This window comes from Opisthorchis viverrini, assembly GCF_000715545.1.
Source record: "Opisthorchis viverrini unplaced genomic scaffold opera_v5_76, whole genome shotgun sequence".
Taxonomy (NCBI): domain Eukaryota; kingdom Metazoa; phylum Platyhelminthes; class Trematoda; order Opisthorchiida; family Opisthorchiidae; genus Opisthorchis; species Opisthorchis viverrini.
The window spans coordinates 977,660-999,970 of record NW_008751730.1 but is presented as its reverse complement, the minus strand read 5'-3'; the positions used below and the strand labels follow the sequence as shown (position 1 = coordinate 999,970).

Sequence of the window (22,311 nt, the reverse complement as noted above, 5' to 3'; positions counted from 1 at the left end):
TGTCAAGTTGGGGGGGGGGGCAGTTGGAAAAGGAGCTATGCACTGAAGGCAATAGCTTGGATGCACGAGCGCCATTGAGGGCGCGACTGGGCCATATCTGACAAGGTGTCTAGCCATTGATGTTGCTAGATGTTCAGCGTACACCGATGCCATGGTTGGTGTGCCTCAACAATTCTTGGTCATCATTGACAGCAGTACACTAGTAATACATATGGGAACTTATCCGCCATAATCAGGCTGCCACATCTGTTTCTTGAAAGCCAGATTACTGTGGTACTCTTATCCAACGGCCGCTACTTTACAGTCAGACCATAGTTAAGGGCCATTGGTGCTGGACACCCTAGCATCGTCTGAACCCACTCACAACTGGGAATTACACTTTGGCTGTCGCATAGTGACATCAGACGGGCAGCCTTATTGACTGCGTACGGCCGGTGGGAGGGGCAAAAGGAAATATGCAACCGGTGGTACCTCTATCTTCATATTCCTCAACTCCTCACGTCCCATTTGCGACTGTAGTTTCCGGTCAGTACGACTTACAAAGGATCACGTCCCATTTGCGACTGTAGTTTCCGGCCAGTACGACTTACAGAGGATTGAACGACTGCACGTCACCGCTTACCTCAAGCACTTCGCTTGCAATAATCCGACTTAGTCCCCCCGTTTTTATTATAGCCTTAACCGGATTGTTCTTGGCGTAGTTGCGGAATATAGATAGCTCGGGTGCGTTGTTTGGCTGTTGATCTGTATGCCGAGCTTGGCAGTTGAATCGCAAACCTTCCGTCGATCGAGGTGACATCGTCAGTAACTCAACCCAGCACTGACGATGCCACCGCGGTTGGTGGTAAAACTTTTCTAATGCACCTGCCAAACTCGACGAACAGACCAACTTCCAAGCTTTGCTCCTGTTTCCCACCGCTAATTGAACCGTTATCACTTTATTTCGCTAACCGAATGGCCCCAGAGTTTCTCGCATTCTCTTCGGCTCTCCGGACCTACCAGATTCAGTCCGAGATGTTCCTTTTCACCTGAAATCTGACGGTTTAGCGATATTGTACTCTCGATCAAAAGGAATACGTGTCCGAACTTCGAGCAACTTTGGAATTTCGCTCGAGATTCAGTGCCTAGCTCTGTTTGTTTGGGTCGTTCCACAAGCGGAGCACTTAGCGGCTTTCGAAGTTGCTGGCAGTGGCTTAGGATAACACCAACCCCAACAGAACCAGGAGCGCGGGGAAACCGATAGGGAGTTCAGCTCAAGAGCTGCCTTGGGGTCTTGAGTCCTAGTTTCACACAGACAGAACATACTACTAAGAAGCGTACATGCAAGAGCAGTTTGGTTTTCGAGCTTGTTTCAGAGTACAGGCTGCCAAATGAACTGGAAGTTGGGTTTTAAAGGATGGTTTCTAAGTTCCTGTGGCGTGGAGGTCGAGCGAGGTGTAGATATTACGGCTGGTGGTAATTCGCGGCGAACCGGTCTGTCAGTCGTATAGACGTAGCATGCTATTCGGGGTCGCTGAAAACTCTTCGACAGCTCACGACCAGTTTCGCCCGTCTTGGTGCTCATCAGGTAGATGCAATACGCAATACAGTCAACCTTATGTTAACCTTGTGCCCAAATTAGGGAGTACGGACGAGTGATTCAGCTGAAATTCAGGCAAATCCTCCGTGGAAGTCAAATCGGTATGTGAACGTGTTTGTCGGATCTGTTAGTCCCTAAGAATGTGTCTACGGAGATTTCGCTAGAAACGAGGTGAGGCTGGAGAGAAGAGCAAACATGTAAACGGAGAAGCCTCAACAGAAGACGTTTTTTGCTTATGCGCCCTTCTGTATCCAGCAAGTAAAGTTACCCAGTTGGCCCCGCCTGACGCCCGATGTGGCATGACAGTGTTAATCGTAGTTGTGGTTGTAAGTGGGCTGGGATACTGTCAGGGCGCCTACATCTAGACAAGAGGGCACTCATCGTCTTCCACTGAACCACCCAAGCTTTCAACTCAAAAATCAAGTCGCGTGGTTGTCTTGACTTGTGTAGGACCGTTAGGAAAGCCTACATTTTTAAAGAGCAAGTGACGTCCAACGTAATGACTAGGGGACTTAGTCAGACCTTTACCCCTTGACCAACCTGGTATGAAAGGCTCTGTGAGTGTCACGCGTACTCTCCTGGATATCTCAGTGAATTATGGGGGAGCACAAACCGCAGTCAGGTCCTGCCTATTCATGACGACTTGTCTTTGACTGTCAGTGTTTTTGAGGCACTGCACGTACATCACGGGAACATTGAGTTGACAATGCTGAACTGCGACAAATAGTTGTTGGCGAAAATGAACAGCTTCATTTGATGGGTTTCACCAACTACGCTGGCTCGGTCATAAGCTTCGTGCATCAGGTGACCGGGTGCCTCACCATGCCCTGCCTAGTGAGTGACTGAGATATATGGTTTGGATAAGCAGTGTGAAATACTCCAAAGAGTCTTGGCTTCGCTGACGCATGCCTGCGAGTTTAGGGTGTCAAAGACCCACCACACCAATGGTTAGAGTTACCGTTATGGCGACGTCACACAAACCGTAGCGGTTTTGTGTCTGTCCCCCTTGTTTCCAATCGTTAGCGCATCGTCCTTTCTCATTTCGTTCTTAAGGTTTTTTCCATATCCTCTCTATCCTGCACTACCGGTTGCAGTAAGCTGCAGTGACCCGAACTATCATGCATGCTTACGCGGTTCATTTTAACCAAACGAAGGTTTGTGTCTACAACGCAACCTTATGAACAGTCCCTAGCCCTTCGTCCCGAGAACCTTAAGTACTTCCAAAAATTTGATCATCCGATAAAAATTGTGTGTTGACTGATTGGAGCTTGTTCGCACTGAAGTCATGCACAGGCGAGTACTTGGTGCTGAATCAGAATCCTTAAAGCACAAGCAAAAATCATCAGGCTACGGAGATTGGGACGTATGTCGCATATACCCAACTAACTTCTACTGAAGATAACCGTTCTTATATCCTGTTTTTAACGTTATTAGTTGGGGCATGACATGCGTCTGACCTCACTAACAAGCATGCTGTCACAGTCGGACCGCCCGGCCACACTTAGTGTGTCCTGGGTTCATGATAGGCGAAGTTAACAGATGTCGTTGGGTCAATAGCACTTCTAGCGTCTTGTTTTGGAGAGATTTTCAGGTGAATTTATCTCGTTGCTGCTACCGGTTTCGCTCTTGAGGCTCGTCAGGTAGGCCTAGCCCCCGATAACCTTGTGCAATTGGCGAAATGCAGTCGCTCGCGAATTACTTCAAGTGGGATGTTATTTCGCCAATTGTGTGCAATTTGGTGTTTAAGCAGAACATAAGGTTGGGGAAAACTCGGGACTACACGTGCAGTGAACATAAGGTTGGGGAAAACTCGGGGACTACACGTGCAGCCTAAAATGGATGAAAGGGGCAGCCGGATGTCGAGTTTTCGGCAGTCCTATGGGTAATATGTTATGCCATGGAAGTGTACCGCGACACCTAGAATATTCTGTCAACTGAAACATGCAGCACATCCACTTGGAGAGCATGTCAAAAGAGATTCATTTGCGTCTCCCAGTTGTTTGTATAGGTCCTCTAGCCTGCCGTCCACTGCTCTTTTGGACGCCCTTCATTAGGCTTATGTCGCAGTTTAGTATCAGAAATAATTACTGGTGTATTGCTGTCGATGATAATGAAAATGATGATCATGCTTCTCAGTTATCTGAATCATCAACAGTTTTTGGCCATCGTTGCATGCGGGTCTGCCTATCTGGTGCAACCCTCTTCTGGACCAGGGAATATCCGGAAAAGTGCATTGTGCAATAGATAGATTAAAATATCACCTTAGTATGCCCCGAAGACTGGTGGCCTCCAGGGTTATCAGATTGTGGAGAGGAGGGAGAGTAGCTCAGTTCAGTCATACTCCCGGAGATCCATCCAAGTTCATCCGGTCTGTGGATCTCTTACAGTTTTTGGCTCCCGTGTGGGGCGACTCAGGACCTTGGGCCTCCAGGGTTATCAGATTGTGGAGAGGAGGGAGAGTAGCTCAGTTCAGTCATACTCCCGGAGATCCATCCAAGTTCATCCGGTCTGTGGATCTCTTACAGTTTTTGGCTCCCGTGTGGGCGACTCCAGGACCTTGGCACCGAGTAGTTTGTAAGGATAGGAAGGGAGCGCTGGATTCGCTAACCATATGCGTGTGCCACAGGGCTCCAGCCTGTCACCAGCCTCCAGAATGCGAGGCTGGTGATGTGGTCACTTTCCTCATCGACATCTAATGAGTTTTAAGGGGTGTTTGGTTGATTTCTCACGCCGCGGTTATGTGCTGAGTTCTTTGCGTCACTTGTGTTGTTTAATTCAGATGCGCCGTGAATATGTATGGTTCCTTGGGCCATGGCTCAGTGGTTAGAGCGCGAACTTACTGGCCGCCAGGTCCGTGGTTCGAACCCGACCTCTCATTCTCGGTTTTCCCTGTTTAGGCTTGGGCAACCCGGCATTATTCCAGCCCTTGTGCATCCTTCGGGTGACATGGCAGTTGTGCACCGAAAGGTTGTTACAGCTGCATGATTATTATTTTTACTGTTATTATGGCTTCAGTCGGGTCGTGTTCTCCATGTTTTGTTCCCCACCTTACAAGAGAAGTCTGGGTATATATTGATGCCCGTGGTCTTTCGAGGTCAACAAATTGCGAGCGAAACAGTTATCGTGTATTTCTAGTCAACCTCTATTTTATGACAAGGTTCCGTTCGTAGGAAGCCTTCTTTAAGTCTGTCAACGCCGATTAATTTCATTTGGACATCGTCTTACCTCATGGTGCGACGGCACATTCTGCGATTAACTGTCCATTGTGCATATACTCAAAATAACCGAACGCTAATTTCAAATTGGCATATAGTGTGGTGCCGACTGTGAATCTTTTAAAGGCTCGCCGTAAGTACTTTGGAGGTCCATTTCAACACACCATGGCAGCAACTCAGCTAGGACTTGGTTGCGTAAGTCTAACCGGAGAGTTTAGTGAAAACGAAACCGTAAGATGAAAGGATCTGATTGGACGCGAATCCCCTAGAGGGTGGCTACCGAGTGTTCGAGGTGGTCTTCATGATTAGTGTGAGTTTACCGTTGTCGAGTCAAAAAGGCCAGTTAGCCTCTACTGCTGGGTTGGTTATTTGTCAACTCATTTAAAGGTTTATACGTTAAAACCTTCAAAGTATGGGAACTCCGATCATAGGGGGACACGGTGTCGATATAGCTCAGTTGTCAAGGTGACAGCCTATCTCTTCAGCAGTGCACTTCAATCCCCCGGAAAGCATCGTTCAAAAACACTTTGTCGAGGGGTGAGATGACCCAAGTGGTTAGGAAGCGAATTTACTGACCGGAAGGTCCATGGTTCGAACCCGACCTGTGCCTTTCGACTTCCCCTGTGTAGGCTTGGGCAACCTGGCACTATCCCAGCCCTCTTGCAACCTTCGTGTGGCATGGCAGCTAGGCGCCGGAAGGGTGTCACAGCTAGACGGTTTATTTATTTATTTATTTATTTATTTTTATAATGCAATGGGAGGACCAGCTTTGTTGTCCAGCTACACCCGTTTGGTCACATCGAATTTCAGTGTTTTGAATTAAGTCAACGAATTTTCTGACACATTTGATGTCATCTACGCTTGGGCTTGAGACTCACATTCAGAGTCGCTGTGCTAGTTCCGAACTCCCTGTATATATTTAGAACCAGTTTTGGTATGCCAGTGGGTACTGTGTCCATATGCATGGCTAGCGGGGGTAAAACACGAAGGCCACCTCGTCACGCTTCGACGCAAGTCACCTGGAGGTCTCTACTGATAAATTGATGTTTGTAAACTCATAAAAATATTCGTTGTATCTCGGCACCAAAGTTTTGATTTTCGGAGTTCTCAATCAATAGGCACCGTGAAATCGCAATTAGATTTAATGTCCGAACCCGTTGCTAAGGGTGCAAGCAGAACGCGCAGGATACGTCAAAAGGTTTGCTTTGGTGTATGCCACGTGGACAGAACTCAGTCTTGGGCTGTCCTCAATAATTACAGTGAAAGTGGGGGAAGTAGCCAGAGACCCTCCTGTAAAAACGATAAAACGCGTGAGACCGTACAAGCCACCCGCGGGTGGATTGAAGTGACTGATAGCTTGCAGGACTGCAGGCATTGTGAATAATGCAAAATAAACCAGTGGTTCCAAGCTGATGGAAGAGTTTGCGGTTCTCGTCATTCAGCTGTAGCATCCTTTCGGTGCCTAGATGCCATACCACCAAAAGGAAGCACGAGGACTAGGATACTGCCAGGTTGCCCAAGCCTAGACAAGGGAAGTTGAGAAGTGGATGTCGGATTCGAACCACGGATCTTCCGGTCAGTAAATCGGCGCTCTTACCACTGAACCATCTAGCCCCTTGCGGTTCTAATACGGGCCATCAAAACTTTATAGGGAGAGTAGACGGAGAAATGTGGCGTCAAACGATGTGGAGAGTAGGGGACATATCGGTGTGCTAGTGCCGGCAAATTTAGGCAGAAACTGGGACACCCCTACCTGGTGAGCCTCAACACGGCCATGGTCTATCGAAGAATTTTCAGCAAACTTCGGGAAAATAAACCCCCATCGGCTCGAATATCGTGCTGACTGGTCATTACACAGCACATTTAGCTGGAGAGTATTGGAATTGCGAGATTCAGCTGAGCTCCCCGGTCTAATCCAAGTTGGTTTGAAAACGAGTGTTTTTGGTGACTCGCGTCTAATTCGGGTTCACACGACTAAAGGAAACTCGGGGACTGCATCTATATGATGAACCCTAAGAAGGACGAAATCGGTCGGGTTCTGTCAGAGTTTTCAGCAACCTTATAAGTAGTGTCACTTCATGAGCAAGTGGTTATTTTCCCGTTGGTATCTTCACTAGGTAGGATTGCTAAGCACAAATCATTCTCGCTTTGCTGTCAGTGGCTTGTACTACTGGTAATGTGATATTGTCCTTAGAATTCCACAGGGATGGCGAGATTCAGCTGAGCTCCCCGGTCTAATCCAAGTTGGTTTGAAAACGAGTGTTTTTGGTGACTCGCGTCTAATTCGGGTTCACACGACTAAAGGAAACTCGGGGACTGCATCTATATGATGAACCCTAAGAAGGACGAAATCGGTCGGGTTCTGTCAGAGTTTTCAGCAACCTTATAAGTCGTGTCACTTCATGAGCAAGTGGTTATTTTCCCGTTGGTATCTTCACTAGGTAGGATTGCTAAGCACAAATCATTCTCGCTTTGCTGTCAGTGGCTTGTACTACTGGTAATGTGATATTGTCCTTAGAATTCCACAGGGATGGCGCTTAGATATGCTGCTTCTGGCAGTACAATCGGCTTTATGAAAGTAGGCAGTCTGTTGAAGTTTCATGAACTCGAACTAGATTCAGGAAAGACCGCTGAGGCAGGTTTGTCTGACAATCACAAGTAGGTCGCCAATGTTACTCTCGCTTATGAGTGCCTGTAACTTCCCCAAAAAAGAATCGATTATGACCTATGTCCTAACGTCTCTCCATCGCTATCTGTCGTTTGAATCACCGCACTCCTTCCAGTCAGAGAGGAAAGTTTGCGGGTTTGACCCACAGGTTGACAAAATCGACGAATGTGTGCATGATCTAGCGGTATACACGCATGACTGCAGAGCTGGGAGTATCTGGAGAGGTATGCGACACGATTAAAGCTGACAAATGTGTCGGAAGTTTTCCGCTATCACTCCCACTGTTGGTGTAATCATAGAATTCTCCTTCCTTCCTTGCTCATTCCTACTTTTTGTCAGTAGCACGTGCAACTACTCTGAATGTAATCAGTGTTCTGTTACCCAGTTTAGTCACGGTACTCTCTGGGGGATGTGAAACCCGGTCGCCTGGATCCATTCGTTCCCGATCAACCGGTCCAGATCGATGTCGCTTCGTTTAACGCAGTTGGTGTTGTTTGTCGTTCTAGCTAGATGTCTCGTTTATGACCGTCCGCTTCAACTAAATGTGCTGCATCAAACTGCCCCATGTTTCAGTTAGCGCAATATTCAAGCTATCGCAATATGTCCTAATGTAACAGACTACTGATAAGGCTTCGGAGTATTCTTTGACAGTCCATGACCGGTTTTGAAACTCATCAGGTCGGCTCGGGCTTCCCTCATCCTTGTGCTCTCTTTGAATCCGCAAATATTGGTGCGGTACTTCCAGTTGAAACGGGCTAGCATAAACGAGAGATCCAGCTGGAGTGAATACCAAATTCATTATCGAAATCTTCAGGTCCTTTTTTGGTGAATTCGGATGGACTAGTCAAGGTGCGTGGACTTTAGAGACCGTGAGTTGCAACTGTGGAAGGCGATCCTGAATGGATCCTGTAAATCTGGCTGATGAGGGATCGTGAAGTGAGCTAGTTGCTACATTAAAGTCGAAACATGTGCCGCCCGCCAACGTCCAATCAGTTTAAGTATGTTTTTACTTTGTCCGTTATGCTCACAGCAATTACAACTCACACTCCAAAGCACGTGATACCTACCCTTCCTCTGCGCTTGCGAACTTGCTGGATTATTCCCCACATGACTGGAGACGAACCGTATGTGGATGCTGGAGCAGATAAAGCACAATAAAGTGGTAAAACAGGTAAAACAGTGGTAAAACATTTCCCGTAAAACTTATATGCAGAAGGGAGAAGGCAACCCGCATGCCGGTGACATCTATCAAGGGGCTGATGACACGGAGACAGAACTAGTGGTAAACCCTTTTGGGGATGTTAGTCAACAGGTGTAAATGGGTCAGTGGTGGCAAGACATGATCAAGCTATGACCTTTTAACTTGAGCGAAGTGGAGCCATTTCCTCAATGTATTCACGTGGTCCAATATGAATATCTGTTGTGAGTACTTACTACGTTGATGAGTCCACCGTAAGAATTACGTGTAGGCCCAAATGTCTGGGGGATATGTTCTTTCTTCTCAGTTACTGGAACTGATTGGTGTAGAGTTGACCGATCGTATGATTTAGTTAATGTATGATATGTAATATAAATATAATACTATGATATAATACCGTAGTGGGACGAACCGTATGTGGATGCTGGAGCAGATAAAGCACAATAAAGTGGTAAAACAGGTAAAACAGTGGTAAAACATTTCCCGTAAAACTTATATGCAGAAGGGAGAAGGCAACCCGCATGCCGGTGACATCTATCAAGGGGCTGATGACACGGAGACAGAACTAGTGGTAAACCCTTTTGGGGATGTTAGTCAACAGGTGTAAATGGGTCAGTGGTGGCAAGACATGATCAAGCTATGACCTTTTAACTTGAGCGAAGTGGAGCCATTTCCTCAATGTATTCACGTGGTCCAATATGAATATCTGTTGTGAGTACTTACTACGTTGATGAGTCCACCGTAAGAATTACGTGTAGGCCCAAATGTCTGGGGGATATGTTCTTTCTTCTCAGTTACTGGAACTGATTGGTGTAGAGTTGACCGATCGTATGATTTAGTTAATGTATGATATGTAATATAAATATAATACTATGATATAATACCTTCAGGTAGTGGGGGCGAGATGGACCAAGCGGTTAGAGCGCCAATTCACTGACCGGAAGGTCCGTGGTTCGAACCCGACTTCTGCCTCTCGACTTCCCTTGTCTAGGCTTGGGCTCCAGGTTGGGGGTTGGAGCATGTGGGATGCGTTGCTTCCTTAGGGATAGTCTACCCCAGTGGCCCGGCGCCGCTGCCACGCCATCAGCCCTTTTGAACCAAAGGCTTTGGTCGAGTCCCTCCTCATCCTGGTAATATGCCATTTCATGAGCTTCACAAACTCAGAGCTAAAATTCCTTCAAACAAAGTAACTTCTTGTGGTCTTCCAACTGATTGCCTCCGATCTACTTTATTATGCTAGTGGGTGTCAATCTTTGATGCGCTGATGAGTTGGCTGGTTGTTCTAAGACAGTGATAACGTCTTGAAATTTCAGTTGAAACTCATCTTGCAAGCAAATTCAACCTATGCTGAGAGGCCGAGAAACGCCGATTGACAACACTGCACAGCTGTTTCCTACTTGTTAGGAGTCCTCATCAGTGCGAATCCTCTGAATCCAGTGATATTCAGACCCACGACCCTTTTGTTAGCAGCGGTACGGTTTACCATTCAACCATGAATGACCGATTAGTAGTGTGTTCGATCCGCACACCTTGACCATCCATCCTTCAGTCACACAATTCATATCACGTGACTCACTGTCTCCCCGAATGTGGCACTCTTTGAACAGCTCTCAAGAGTGACGTGACCTTTAGATTTCCCATGAATATTCGGTTGCCCATTGCTGGCTGCGTGGACGATCTGCTCTGAAGGTTCTGGTTCCCCCTGTTGAACGCGAGAAGGTGACCAGCAGAGTTTTTGAATTCACTATTTGATGTCCTTTCATGAGGACTGACGTATGCCGGTGTGCATTCCACAGGAAATTCATATTTTGAAATCCTCGGTTTTGAAGCCTTAGCAAGTCCCGGAATAAGGTTTGACGGCGATGTGAGTGGTCACATCTACGGGAAGTCGGGTTGTGGGTGTTGTTTCTCGGTGTTTTCGCGCAGGAAAATTTCTCCCTGAAAGAGACCCTGGATTGACCGTACCTGCAGTGTGGGCGTTCTCTGGAAACGCATCAATAATGAGGTCATCTTCAATCCAATCAGCCGATGCTACCAGTCAGCGTGAGTTTATTTCGCACCAGTTGAGGTGCCCCTGAGTTTTTTATCTGAGGAGGCGTTAAACGCGAACACTACATCTGTGACACGGTTCATTCTGTACAACACCACATTGTGCCCCCATCCTCAACAGTCCACCTATGCTCTACCCATAAGTGTTCACTGACCTCTCGAATGAATAGTTCTCAGGTGCGGACGACTGTTTATGTCGAGTGCAGTCAAATGCATCTCGACTTCCCTTGTCTAGGTTTGGGCAACTTGGCAGTATCCCAACCCTCGTGCTTTCTTTGGGTAGCATGGCAGCTAGGCACCGGACGGGTGTTACAGCTGAACGATTTTTTTTCCAGTCGAATGTTCCTTCGAATAAAGGGGAGCGAAAAAGACAGTCCTAGTCTATATTGGTAGCTATTGTTGTTCCGAATTCCAGTAGCTTTGCTGTCATTCCACTGTGCTTGTACGCGATGTAGATGGTCATGCTTACGGTCAACAGGTTGAGAAAAACATATTAACCTTGCCTCAATTTCTTACATTTTGTTTTCCTATTCAGTTTATCCATTGATATCAGAGGAGAGGTTCTCGATCAAGCAATTAGCACTTTCAAGAACCGGATTAAAGTTAAACTTGAGCACTTTTTTGTATGCGTTATAAAAACTGTTTTTCGGGGTAATCCCTTACCGTGTACAGGAATACGAAGCTCAGCGACTCTGGACCGAGTTGGATGACCGGCTCACTTTCATCCTGCTTACAAGGGAGAAACTCAAACTTTCGGATCTCCCGTCGCCGTCACTGGGTGATAGGCATCAGCAGCTAGAAATCGAGGCGATGATTGGCGATGTAAACCTGTTTCTGACACCCGTACAAGATGCAAAACACGGTGCGGAATTTGAAGGTCAGTTCTCCATTTCAACTTTCGTGGTACAATAACAGCACTGGCACTCCTGACACTGACACCAACCTGTCTCCGGAAAAATTACGTGATATAATAAACTACTACAAACAACACAGTAGCACAATGTCTCTGAAAAGGTTTAGGGGTATCTCACTGTGCTTATGCGAGTATGTAAACTGCCTTCACTTGCTTTGGGATCGTGTTGAGCTGATAACGCTGTAGTTTCCGTTTGGTCTCCACAGAAGTACTTTTTGTTCGACTGCAACATCTCGCATGCCGTTGAATTATATTGGGGGACAACCATACGTGATGCCAGTCGATTTTATGGACTAAACTATACCAAATATTACACCATTCTCTTAAAATATTCAGTTTTCAAAACCCATATCCATGCTCATCTGAATCTATAAATGCCGTGCTTAAATAATACTCATGTGGTACTCTCTCTGTGTAGAGGGTGTCTCTAGTGATGGCTCTTCCGTTCCTCTCTACTCCACTTCATCTGTAACAAAAATAGCTCAGGAACCGGGGAGAGATTCGGACTCATTTCGCGTGGTGAACCACTGAAGCGAAGTTATAACCCGAGCTTGACGAGGCTTAGACACACACACGTATACACAAAACTCAGTGTGACTGACTGCTATATGATCTTCGTGGTAGCTATCTGACAGACTGTCTTGTGACGAAAGAACCTATCTGGACACACCTGCGCGAAAGCCCTCCGTGGGATTTCGGCATTCTTCATTCACAACCTTGTCACAACTGGTCTATTTTTGGGAAGATATCAATCCATCCTTCTAAGACTTGAAGGATTTGCGAATTTGTTTCCACGTCTTGGTACTATCACTATTCCGATTGGTCAACAATAAAAGAGGATGGAAACACCGGACCCAAGTTCCGCCCATTTTCATACTAATCAGCGCCAGATCATCTCCTTGACCGTTGCGAGAGGTGAACTTCAGACAGACAAAAGTGCAAGCAAGTTCACATTCCCCAGCTTGATGTCTGTCGACCGTGTGCTAATTGCTTTTCAGTGTCGTACCCCCTCCCTCCAGAAACACTTTTGGGAGATCCCGTCGGTCAGAGTGTTTGCAGAGTGGTGGTCAGTAAGAGTCGTTTTTTACAGAATAGATGGAATTTCGCTCGGATGGAGTAGAAATGCCTCTATACTACTGTTTCGCATCTGTGAGATACGAGATCAGTGACTTAGGCGCTAACTTATGGACCTGAAGGCCCGTGGTTCGAACCCAACCTCAGCATCTCAACTGCTCCTGCCTTGGCCTGGACGACTGGGCAGTATTTCAGCCCTCATGCCTCCATTTGTTGGCTAGGCAGCAGGTTTTAATAGCTGAACGATTCGATCGCGATCTATGACAGTCATATCAGCACAAGGTAGTCAACCTGCGTAAAGAACGTTAACCCCATCCGACTGATTTTGTGTAAGACCCACCAGGGATATCGGAGGTCATTCAAAGAATTCCAAACACGGCTAACATAAGAGTAGCTCTCCAAAGGGGGAACACTGCGCTGCGCACTGGTGCAATTGAAGGATCTCCTCCCGGCAAACAGAACCAGGGACTGTGTCTACAAAATTAAGTGTAATGACTGCACCAAGGTCTATATAGGACAGACGGCCAGGAACATACACATCAGAGTCGGAGAACACAGTAGAAAAATAAACAGGCCGCCGAGAAACGCAAATGAATATCAGGCGTTACTGAAAGACTCGGCAATTGCGGAACACACACTGGACACGAGACACAAAATACACTTAGAAAAGAGGACTACGGTCCACATCACACAGACTGATCGCCGAGGTGGTAGAAATCGCCAAGCATCCCGGTGTTAACAGAACAGAAGGCGTGGAACTGCCTAGCGTGTGGAGAACGGTCTTGGGTCAGACGAGCTGACACGTGTCGGCTTGCGGTCATCAGAAGGAAGTGGTCATCATCTGAATTCCAGTGGACCTCAATCCCCCTCCCCAAACCAAATTGTCGGAGCACTCACAACCCCACAAAGACCAGGGAAAATCGACCAGTTGCACCCGAGGTGAATCATCAAGTAAAACACCATGAAGTGGAAGATTAAGAAACGAAAAGCGATCGGAACTAATTTTGAACTCCTCCAACCCATCAGTTCAAGATTTTGGCACCCACACTAGCCGACAAGAGCCGTTAATTGACACTCAACACTGATCTAGTTTGAAGAGGACTCACTGATTGGTTCCCCGTCTGTCTTATAACCTGGCCAATTTAGTGACCTGTTCACTTGGCCTGATGAAGCTTTTGTGTCAAAAGCGAAACGATAAAAGCACGCGTTCACTCTGAACACCGGATAGTTATTGAGGTACCGTACATAGTGCCATGCTATTCTTCGTTGGCTTAAATCGATAGTCCCTCTGTGAAATGTTTCTGCGATCGATGTTTCGTGTACAACCAGGGTGAAATTTACAGCCTATTCAATGTCAGTGTAATGAAGAAAGGTCACAGAGGCCATTTCCATTGTGATGTCCACTTTTGTGAAGTAAGTGAACCATTTAGGAGAGAAGAACATGCTTCCTTTTCTGTTCTGGTCCAGTTCTTTCCCCCTTTCATGTTGACCTTATGAAATGCCTGCGTGCATTCTCCTTTCTTCCCGAGCAATAGATGCCTTGAATTGGGGTGGGAGGTACGTTGTGGTTAGCGAGCAACTTGCCAGAAACCGTTTTGGTATGATCGCGTTTGTACACCCTTCTTGTTCGGGTACTGTTGGACCTTGGTTACAGGTGAGATGTTTCCAACCCAATTGGATAACCGCGCTTAGAGTTATATAGGGAGGACGTGAAAGGAATTTGCTGGTCGTATTTGACAGCATTTAACAGTCAGAGTATCGTCAGGCCCTTTCTCGCTTTCGACGAGGATGAGTCGTTCATCCAAGTCTTATGTTTGGCAGAAAAGGTGTATACTCTACTTTAAGAAGTGCATGCTGAATGAGTTATATTCATACAGCTCCTGTGGAATATGATCTGTTTTGGAGTGAGGGGTTACTCCTGATTTTGCCTGAAATGCATACCTTCAGAACTACCCCCTTGGAGGATCCCCATATTTGGACGACTTCACTAGACTACAGCTCAGACACTATTGCAGTTTACCTGTGGTTGATTTGGTTTGGTTGATTGTTGTAATAACGGTAATGTATCTGCTCAGTTCTCTGTTTGGACCTTCCAAGCTAGCGTTCCCATCAAAACAACCACAAAAGGAAACTACTCACAAGGTTACTGAAAACTCTTCGACAGCCCACGACCGGTTTCGCCGTTTTTGGGGCTTGTCAGGTAGGCGCAGTCCCCTAGTTTCCGTCGCCCCAAGAAGGGCGAAACCGGTCGTGGGCTGTCGAAGTGTTTTCAGCAACCTTGTGAGTAGCTTCCTTTATGAAAATATACTGCGATATCTCGAATATCGTGCCAACTGAATCATGAGGCGGCCTGTGTGCAGCACATTCAGTTGTAGAACTTCAGATACAAAATATGCAGTTGAGTCGCTCGTGAACACAACCAAATTGATTTGCAAATGAGTGTATTTCTCGGAACCACAAAAGGTGTTTATTAAGTGCCCAAAACCAGTTCAAAAACGCTTGTACAGTGCGTCTGTATAAAGTGTATGAGGTGACAACACTCTGGGCCTTCTGTATGCGCCACTCTCAACCGGCTTTCAGCGGATATTGGATCATGATTCCTTGTCAGGTCCAGACCTTTGACGAATCAGAGCTGGCCTTGATGCTGGACTGGCAAGCGGCCCGATCTTCGGACCAATCGCGTGCGGGACAGGCTCCTTGACCATAGCAACGCCTAACTGTAAGCGGTGCGGGATTCCGTCCAACAGTCGTCCGGCGCAAAACTAGAAACGGACTCACGTAGGAGCCAAAATGATACTTGTAAATTTGATAGTTTTCGAATTTACGGCTTGCCCGCAGGTTCATACACTCGAAGAACGAACACTGTTCAGCTCCGACGCTCGCTTTCGGGAACGATAACTTCAGTGTTTTTTTCTGTGACTCAGTCTCATTTCGTTTAAATTATTTAACGCAGTTGACCAATCATTTCCAGGTGAGCTATCCGTAATGATTGCCGAAGAGGATTTTCGGGGACAGGGATTGGCTGCGGAGGCAGTCGCTGCGCTGTTGCAGTACAGTTCTTCGCATCTGCCCAACAAAATCTCTTCCCTTGTGGCCAAGGTTTCCCTGGATAATCCGGCTAGTTTACGACTGTTTGGCGACCACCTTGGCTTCTGCGAACGCAGTCGATGCGAGGTTTTCAATCAGGTGAGGTTGTGTTCTTGAAGACTAACAGGGGTGTGTAGCCGTTTACAGTTCTTGGATTAACTTAACTATCCTACACTGGCTTTCCCACAACCACGTAGGAGAAAAGCCGAATAATTAGTTCACTTAAAACCACATGCTGTGTTTAACGGCTTTCATACCGCGAGCATACAACTTAATTTGACCATCGCGGTGTTTGTCGTAGATATTCGTTTGCTGTGCCTTGCCAGCGTAGCTTCAGTTGAAGCCTATGATGTGTCTGATCTTGAAAAATGAGATGTGTATAACGTTGAATAAGTCCTCGGTGTACAAGTGCCATACGGGTCGATGCAAGTTTGAATTTCAATCGATTTCCAATCTACTCAGGCGCATAGAGGAGCAATAAGACAAAGGACGGAGCCGAACCAAGGAACTCACACTCGGTAGCGTACTTTTAGACAAAAATCAATCAACAAACACATCGATATCGACCCAGTCGATCAGAGCAAAAGAACCACACAGTCATGGACCATGAACTACATGGGAGATCAAGTAACCTGACGACGAACCAATGGGATCGCAGAAAGGAAGCTACCAAAAATAGAAGGCTACTGAGATCTTTTCCAGATAAGCCTCGCCAAAAAATTAACCCCCGCCACCCAAAAAAAGATTGGAAAAATGAGGATATGAAATGTGTGCTTTTATTTTTTATTGAAGCGGATGAAACTGGGACATGTTATTAATAATTTACATAAAAAGGTCCGTTTTTCGGTACCTTTGCCTCCAGTCGAACTCACAAAAGTATCTGTCAGCTAAAGATAGGTTTGTACCGAATTGGCGTTTATTCTACATCTTTTCGACGTGCCAAAGAGATTCGATGATTTGTGTGTGAGCTCCAGCCGTTGGATCTACAAAGTTTTCGGTATGGTTAACAGTTTCGTGAGTGTAATCCGAAAATCCATTGCTGGGAAAGGACTCGCCCGTGGCTAATGGATAATTCCTCCGAGCAGAATTTGATTTTTGCCAAATTTTTGGACCAGCAATAAATGAATGGAATTACTGTCCTAAACTCCATCCTGGACCGCTCCAGCCAAATTCCCGTTCGAAGACTGATTTCTTACCGACACTGTCGGACACTACACCTCCACCTGTTACAAACAGTTGAAAGTGTCATTTGATGGGCATTGTTGCATAAACGTTGCTGATGGATCACTCCGTAGCTTTGCAAAAAACGTATTGCCGTCTCCTTGTCATGAACGAGAGTTGAAAGCGTCAGAAGGCTCATCTACGGTTTTACGTCCGAACGGAGAAAATTTTTGGACAAAATGAGCCTAGATGCGGATAAGGAATTGTTCCATCAAAATTAGATCAAGGTTGTGTGCGTACATTAAATTGGAGCTGGCGAAAAATGGTGGGGACTAACTTTTCGCACATGCACTTTTTTGCAATGGTGACGGAGCTTATCTGGAGAAGATCCGGCCACTGAATCAACCAATCAAGGGAGCGATCTCAGACCACAAAGCAAGAAGTAGACGGCCTAATCACAACGAGAAACAGAACTATCAAATCGACTATGCCAAACGAATCAACCAAGTACAAGGGAGTCAGACCGCAACGCAACTCAGATTCCAAGGTGACTAACCAAATTGCGCGGAGACCATTTTCGGGACTAACCAGTCGCTTTAGAGCAACTGGATATGACTTAGAGATTATGGAAGCACAGGTAGAAGAGGAGGAATTCCCTCACCCAACCGTGCACTGACGATGTCATCTCGATTTGTGAAGAAGCGTTTGCAACCCAACTGCCAAGCTCGGCGAACAGACAAACAACCAAGCAGCGCACCTCAGCTACTTCTATCCCGCAACACTGCAACCTTACTCTTTAATCTCCAAGCTATATTAGGCTTAGATTTTCACTACAGACTGACTTTGACCGGTTTAACGCAACGGACCGGTTCTTGACATGTAATCTGGCTGTCAGTGTCCTAATTTAGATCGTTTACACTCAGTAACCATCTTCATAAGACAATCAACCAAATCAGTAGTCGAGTGGTTTCTGCGTGTTTACGAGCTCTGGCATCTCCACACGGTTTCTATGGCTTTGAGCCTAGCTCAGATTCAGTCTTTCCGAAATCTTCATTGGTTGAATAGCTTTTGATGTGTCTTCACTTTTTCGACCACTTCCCGAAGAATGGTGCTCTAAGTCATCCACGATGTCGTTACCAGTGCGTACGGAGGCTGGAGATCCACTGAATTAAGCTTTTTATTGATCGAACAATATCGGTACCTTCTTCTTTATCTAGTGAGTAACGAAAACACCCCAGTACTGATAATCAATATTGGTTATCTCATTAAATTATTAGTAATTTTGGTAGTAACTCACCATCTAATAGGGTTATAAGCGTATCTTCTTCGACGGCATCAGATTCCTCACTCGAAATGTCACCACGCTCACCTAAGCCAACAACCGTCACTGTTAGATTAGTCGGAGTTGAACCACGGGTTCAGGCGGGAAATATTAACCGATCGATTCATTTGGTACTCACCGACCAATTATATTCATCTTTAGCTGAAATACCACCTGGCCGACGTACTGAATTCCCACTGGTCAAGGTCGGGTCTCTTCCACCAACAGGCATGATCAAATCAGTAAAGGTTATTGGTCAAATGAGCGCATTCTAACTGACTGATTCGATTGATCGACAGAGTGAGAAAGCGTACTCACCTCTGTCGTGAATCTACTCTAATCTTGAAGATACAACCAATGTCACGATGCTTGTGACTTTGTTGTTATTTTCTAATCACTAGCATCTGACGATCAGACAACACACCCTTATTGGTTTTTGAGGAGGTCACTATCGATCTGTTGACGATTTGGCTAACAAACTTTTCGCTATCACTAGTGCGCAGCCGACCGAATACTGTCTCTTTACTTGCCTGTGGTGGTACAGTTTTTTCCTCCAGAGAATCTGGCACACGTTGATGTGATTGGCTAATTGGTTGGTGGATTCCTCGTCATCTTTCCGTCCGTCTGTCTCTTACACCCAACTGGTCCCCCCCACTGAGTTTCGGTTCATGTTCTGATTGGTCCGCTTGCAAAATATATTGCGTTGTGGTTCGAAACTCTTAAAAAGAACCTATCCAGTAACCGAATAGAATGCAAGGAATACAAACCAAGACCCGACATAAATTGCTAACGAGACAATAAGATAACGAGTGAATTATCCTCCAATGAACCAGACACGTCAATAAATATTGCATGCTGTTTGTAAAACAAGGGGAAATACCCATCCAACATCAGACTAATGATGTCACCTCACCGGACGACAAAACTTTCGCGAGCTGACCGCCACGTTGACGATCATTTGATCAGTAACCAGGAAGCGTACCCGAACCGACGCACCGTGCCAGCAACTCATCTGTCACCGTCACCGAATCCCGCTGTTATAATGGCGAGAGTCAGCTCACGTGTTCCAATGCATACGGTCGAACAAGTGGATTCAGACGAATCGGCGAATCAGAGCTGGCCTTGATGCTGGACTGGCAAGCGGCCCGATCTTCGGATCAATTGCGTGCGGGATAGGCTCCTTTGCCATAGCAACGCCTAACCGTAAACGGCGCGGGATTCCGCCTAAGAGTCGTTGAACGCAAAACTAGAAGCCAAAGTGATACTTGTAAATTTGATAGTTTTTGAATGTACGCAGTCGCCCAATCGAGCACAAACTTTTCAGTGGCAAGGTACTGCAGTTGCTAGATAATTTCCAGAACACCGTTTTTTAATCAAACATCTTTTTTGCTATGGTGTGCATGAATCGCTTTCATGGCCTGTAAGCTATGCAACTTGGATCATCAACAGGGCTATTGGTCACGCTAATGTTCACGGTGATCATTGGAAGTCTGTCTGTCTATCTATTTTTTCCAAGGTCGATTTGGTCCCGCCTTCGGAAGCGTTGCATTTTACCAACTCCAATCCCAGAGGAGACATTCTTCCAAGCGTCGCACAGCTCGTGACAGGAAAACTCCTCACCAGGTTCCCAACCCTCGCAACAAGTGGATGGCACTACCGTGAACACGACTTGACCACGTGGCGAAATTGTTTACTACCTACATTGTGATGGTGTTTGTATGATGCGATTGTGTACAGACTGTGAGATCGTTCCATCCGGAAGTTCGTGTGGTCCCAGTTTTCCAATTTGTGTGCACCTGTCTCGAAGGCATGCGTTTGTTTGGAAAGTTCCATGGTCGCGCTAACCGCCTCTGTCGTTTTGACGTGATTTTATTCAGGCACAAAGTAGTGCCGTCCCTTTTCTCTGTAGCGTCCATTCGTTCTGTGAATGTGAGGTGTACAGTAAATAGTTGCTTATTAGTAAGTGGGTGACGTTGTCCTCCTGGGGCCTGGATCAACTTCAGGTGGTATTAGTGCCCTCATGGAGTGTCTTACATTCGAACCAACAGGCAGGTTTACACGAGGGTAACATATACACCTTACTAGTTCACAATTAAACTCTACTGCACCCTACCCCCTCGCAGCGAACGCCGTTCAAACTGATCGCAAATGGTCGCTGCGTAGAGATGGACAATGAAACGGTATTGTGTACTTCCACACTTTATCTTTTAGACTAGCATCAGTTCATCCCGTGGAAAGGTCATAAAGCGAGTTCCACACAGGAAAAGTCAAAAGTGCTCATTGTGGGCAGTTTTTCCCTCACTAGCAGATTGTGGAAGAACTGTCCAACCCTAACTTTTGCCATATTTGGTACTGGGCATAGACCGCTAGGGCTTTCCGCTCGCTTTCTTCTGATGTAGTTCATCTCTCCGGAACACTCACACGCTATAAGCTCAGTCGTAAACTGCCAAATACGAGCCCAGATATTTCACAGTTCGCATTTCAGATAAAGAATGACCATGATGCGCCAGCTCATTGTATCTATGGCTTGAGAGCTGTACTAATCCCAAAGGATTTAAGTGTTTTATTGATCGATTCAACCATGTGCAGCGGATGGATTTTTCTATTCGGGTTAGCGAACTCTCAAGTCTGAGAAGGATGAATTCTAACGAGATCTCTCACAATGGTTTCGATTAGCAAAGAAAGACATATTTTGAAATGCACTACTCATAAGGTTGCTGAAAACTCCTCGACAGCCCACGACCGGTTTCGCCCTTCTTCTTGGGGCTAATCAAGTAGGCGCAGTCCCCGAGTTTCCGTCAACCTTATGTTCTACTTGAAACCAAATTGTATGAATCTAGCGAAATACACTCATTTTCAAACCAATTTGGTTGGGATTCAGCTGGGTTCCAAGTGAGTCCCTCGAAAAACCAAATTAGTTTGCAAATGTATATTCGCTAAACACAGATATTGTTATCCCGCCGGGTAACGTGAATCCTTAAGTGAACTAACTAAGCCCAGAAGAAGGAAAGTAAAGTGATAGATTTGGATTTAATGCTCAGTTTGAGGACAAAAGAGTGCAGACTACTCGGTCATTCGCTGAACGTGATTTGTTACTATCCGGTATGAATCCCAGGCCCTTACTTTCAGGTCGCCTAATGTAAATCATAGATTCAGCTAGATAGTGTGACAATTAGTTACTGATAAAAAGTTTCATTCTGGGACATTTTTAGGACACGTACATAATTTTGATCATGTGACTGTACTTATCAGCTCGACTTCTTTCAAGGTCACGGACCGAAACAAAGACAGTCGATTAGCTGATATGGCCAAACTGGCCAAGATACTGTTAAAAGTTCGACCAAACGGGGATAACGAGGATGAGTGGGGAAGTCCGACCAATCTATCTTATTCGACTGAATGCACACGGTTTATCGCCAGCGATGACTGATCAGGTGGTACTTTGAACACTGAGTAAACAAAAGCCTAGGTAGCGCTCGTAGATAAAGCCCAAGAGATTGCCTCCTTGGCTAATTTGACAGTGAGGAAGGTTCATGGCCTGCTTCAGCGAAGTCGATCAACAAAACGGATGAAGGTATGTGTTCGATTTGTGGACAGGATGGGTCGGTAATTCAATTGAGAAACCATCACCTTGATCATTTGATGAGCGTTCCAAGGAACACTTCGACCGACCCTATATCTTGGAAGAATCTCGTGAACCTGAATAAGATGTTAACACCATGAACAATAGGAATTCGGCGTGAGACATCGACCCCGCAACACTAAAAGGCACCAGGCCCTTGCACTCTAAAGTGGGGGTGAAACCTCGGTAATCTGATCATATCATTGAATAACATGGTGTGGAAGCGAATTTTTCCAGAAAAAGTACAAAGTCATCTTTCCCGGGTTCAAATTGCACTTACCATATCCTTCGCTCCAAACTGGTAATCAAAGGGCTCCATTCCTTCGGACGCCCTGCAATTATCGTTTGTTTTGAATGATTGTGATCGTGTCACCCACCAGAGACACCGAGAGTGTCTTGCATTAAAAGATGCTCCAGCTAACTT

General features: G+C 46.1%; 1 protein-coding gene across 1 annotated transcript in view; it reads left to right on the top strand.

Moving 5' to 3' along the window:
* T265_04470 (hypothetical protein) overlaps positions 1–21,695 on the top strand; it is a gene marked incomplete at both ends in the record, with an annotated part of 39,281 nt that extends 17,586 nt beyond the window's left edge. Inside the window, 3 exons of the mRNA XM_009169219.1 lie at positions 11,382–11,586; positions 15,668–15,882; positions 21,534–21,695. Of these exons, the coding sequence (XP_009167483.1) occupies positions 11,382–11,586; positions 15,668–15,882; positions 21,534–21,695 (582 nt within the window). The remainder of the gene's footprint in view (positions 1–11,381; positions 11,587–15,667; positions 15,883–21,533) is intronic.
* Between the last annotated feature and the right edge of the window lie 616 nt (positions 21,696–22,311).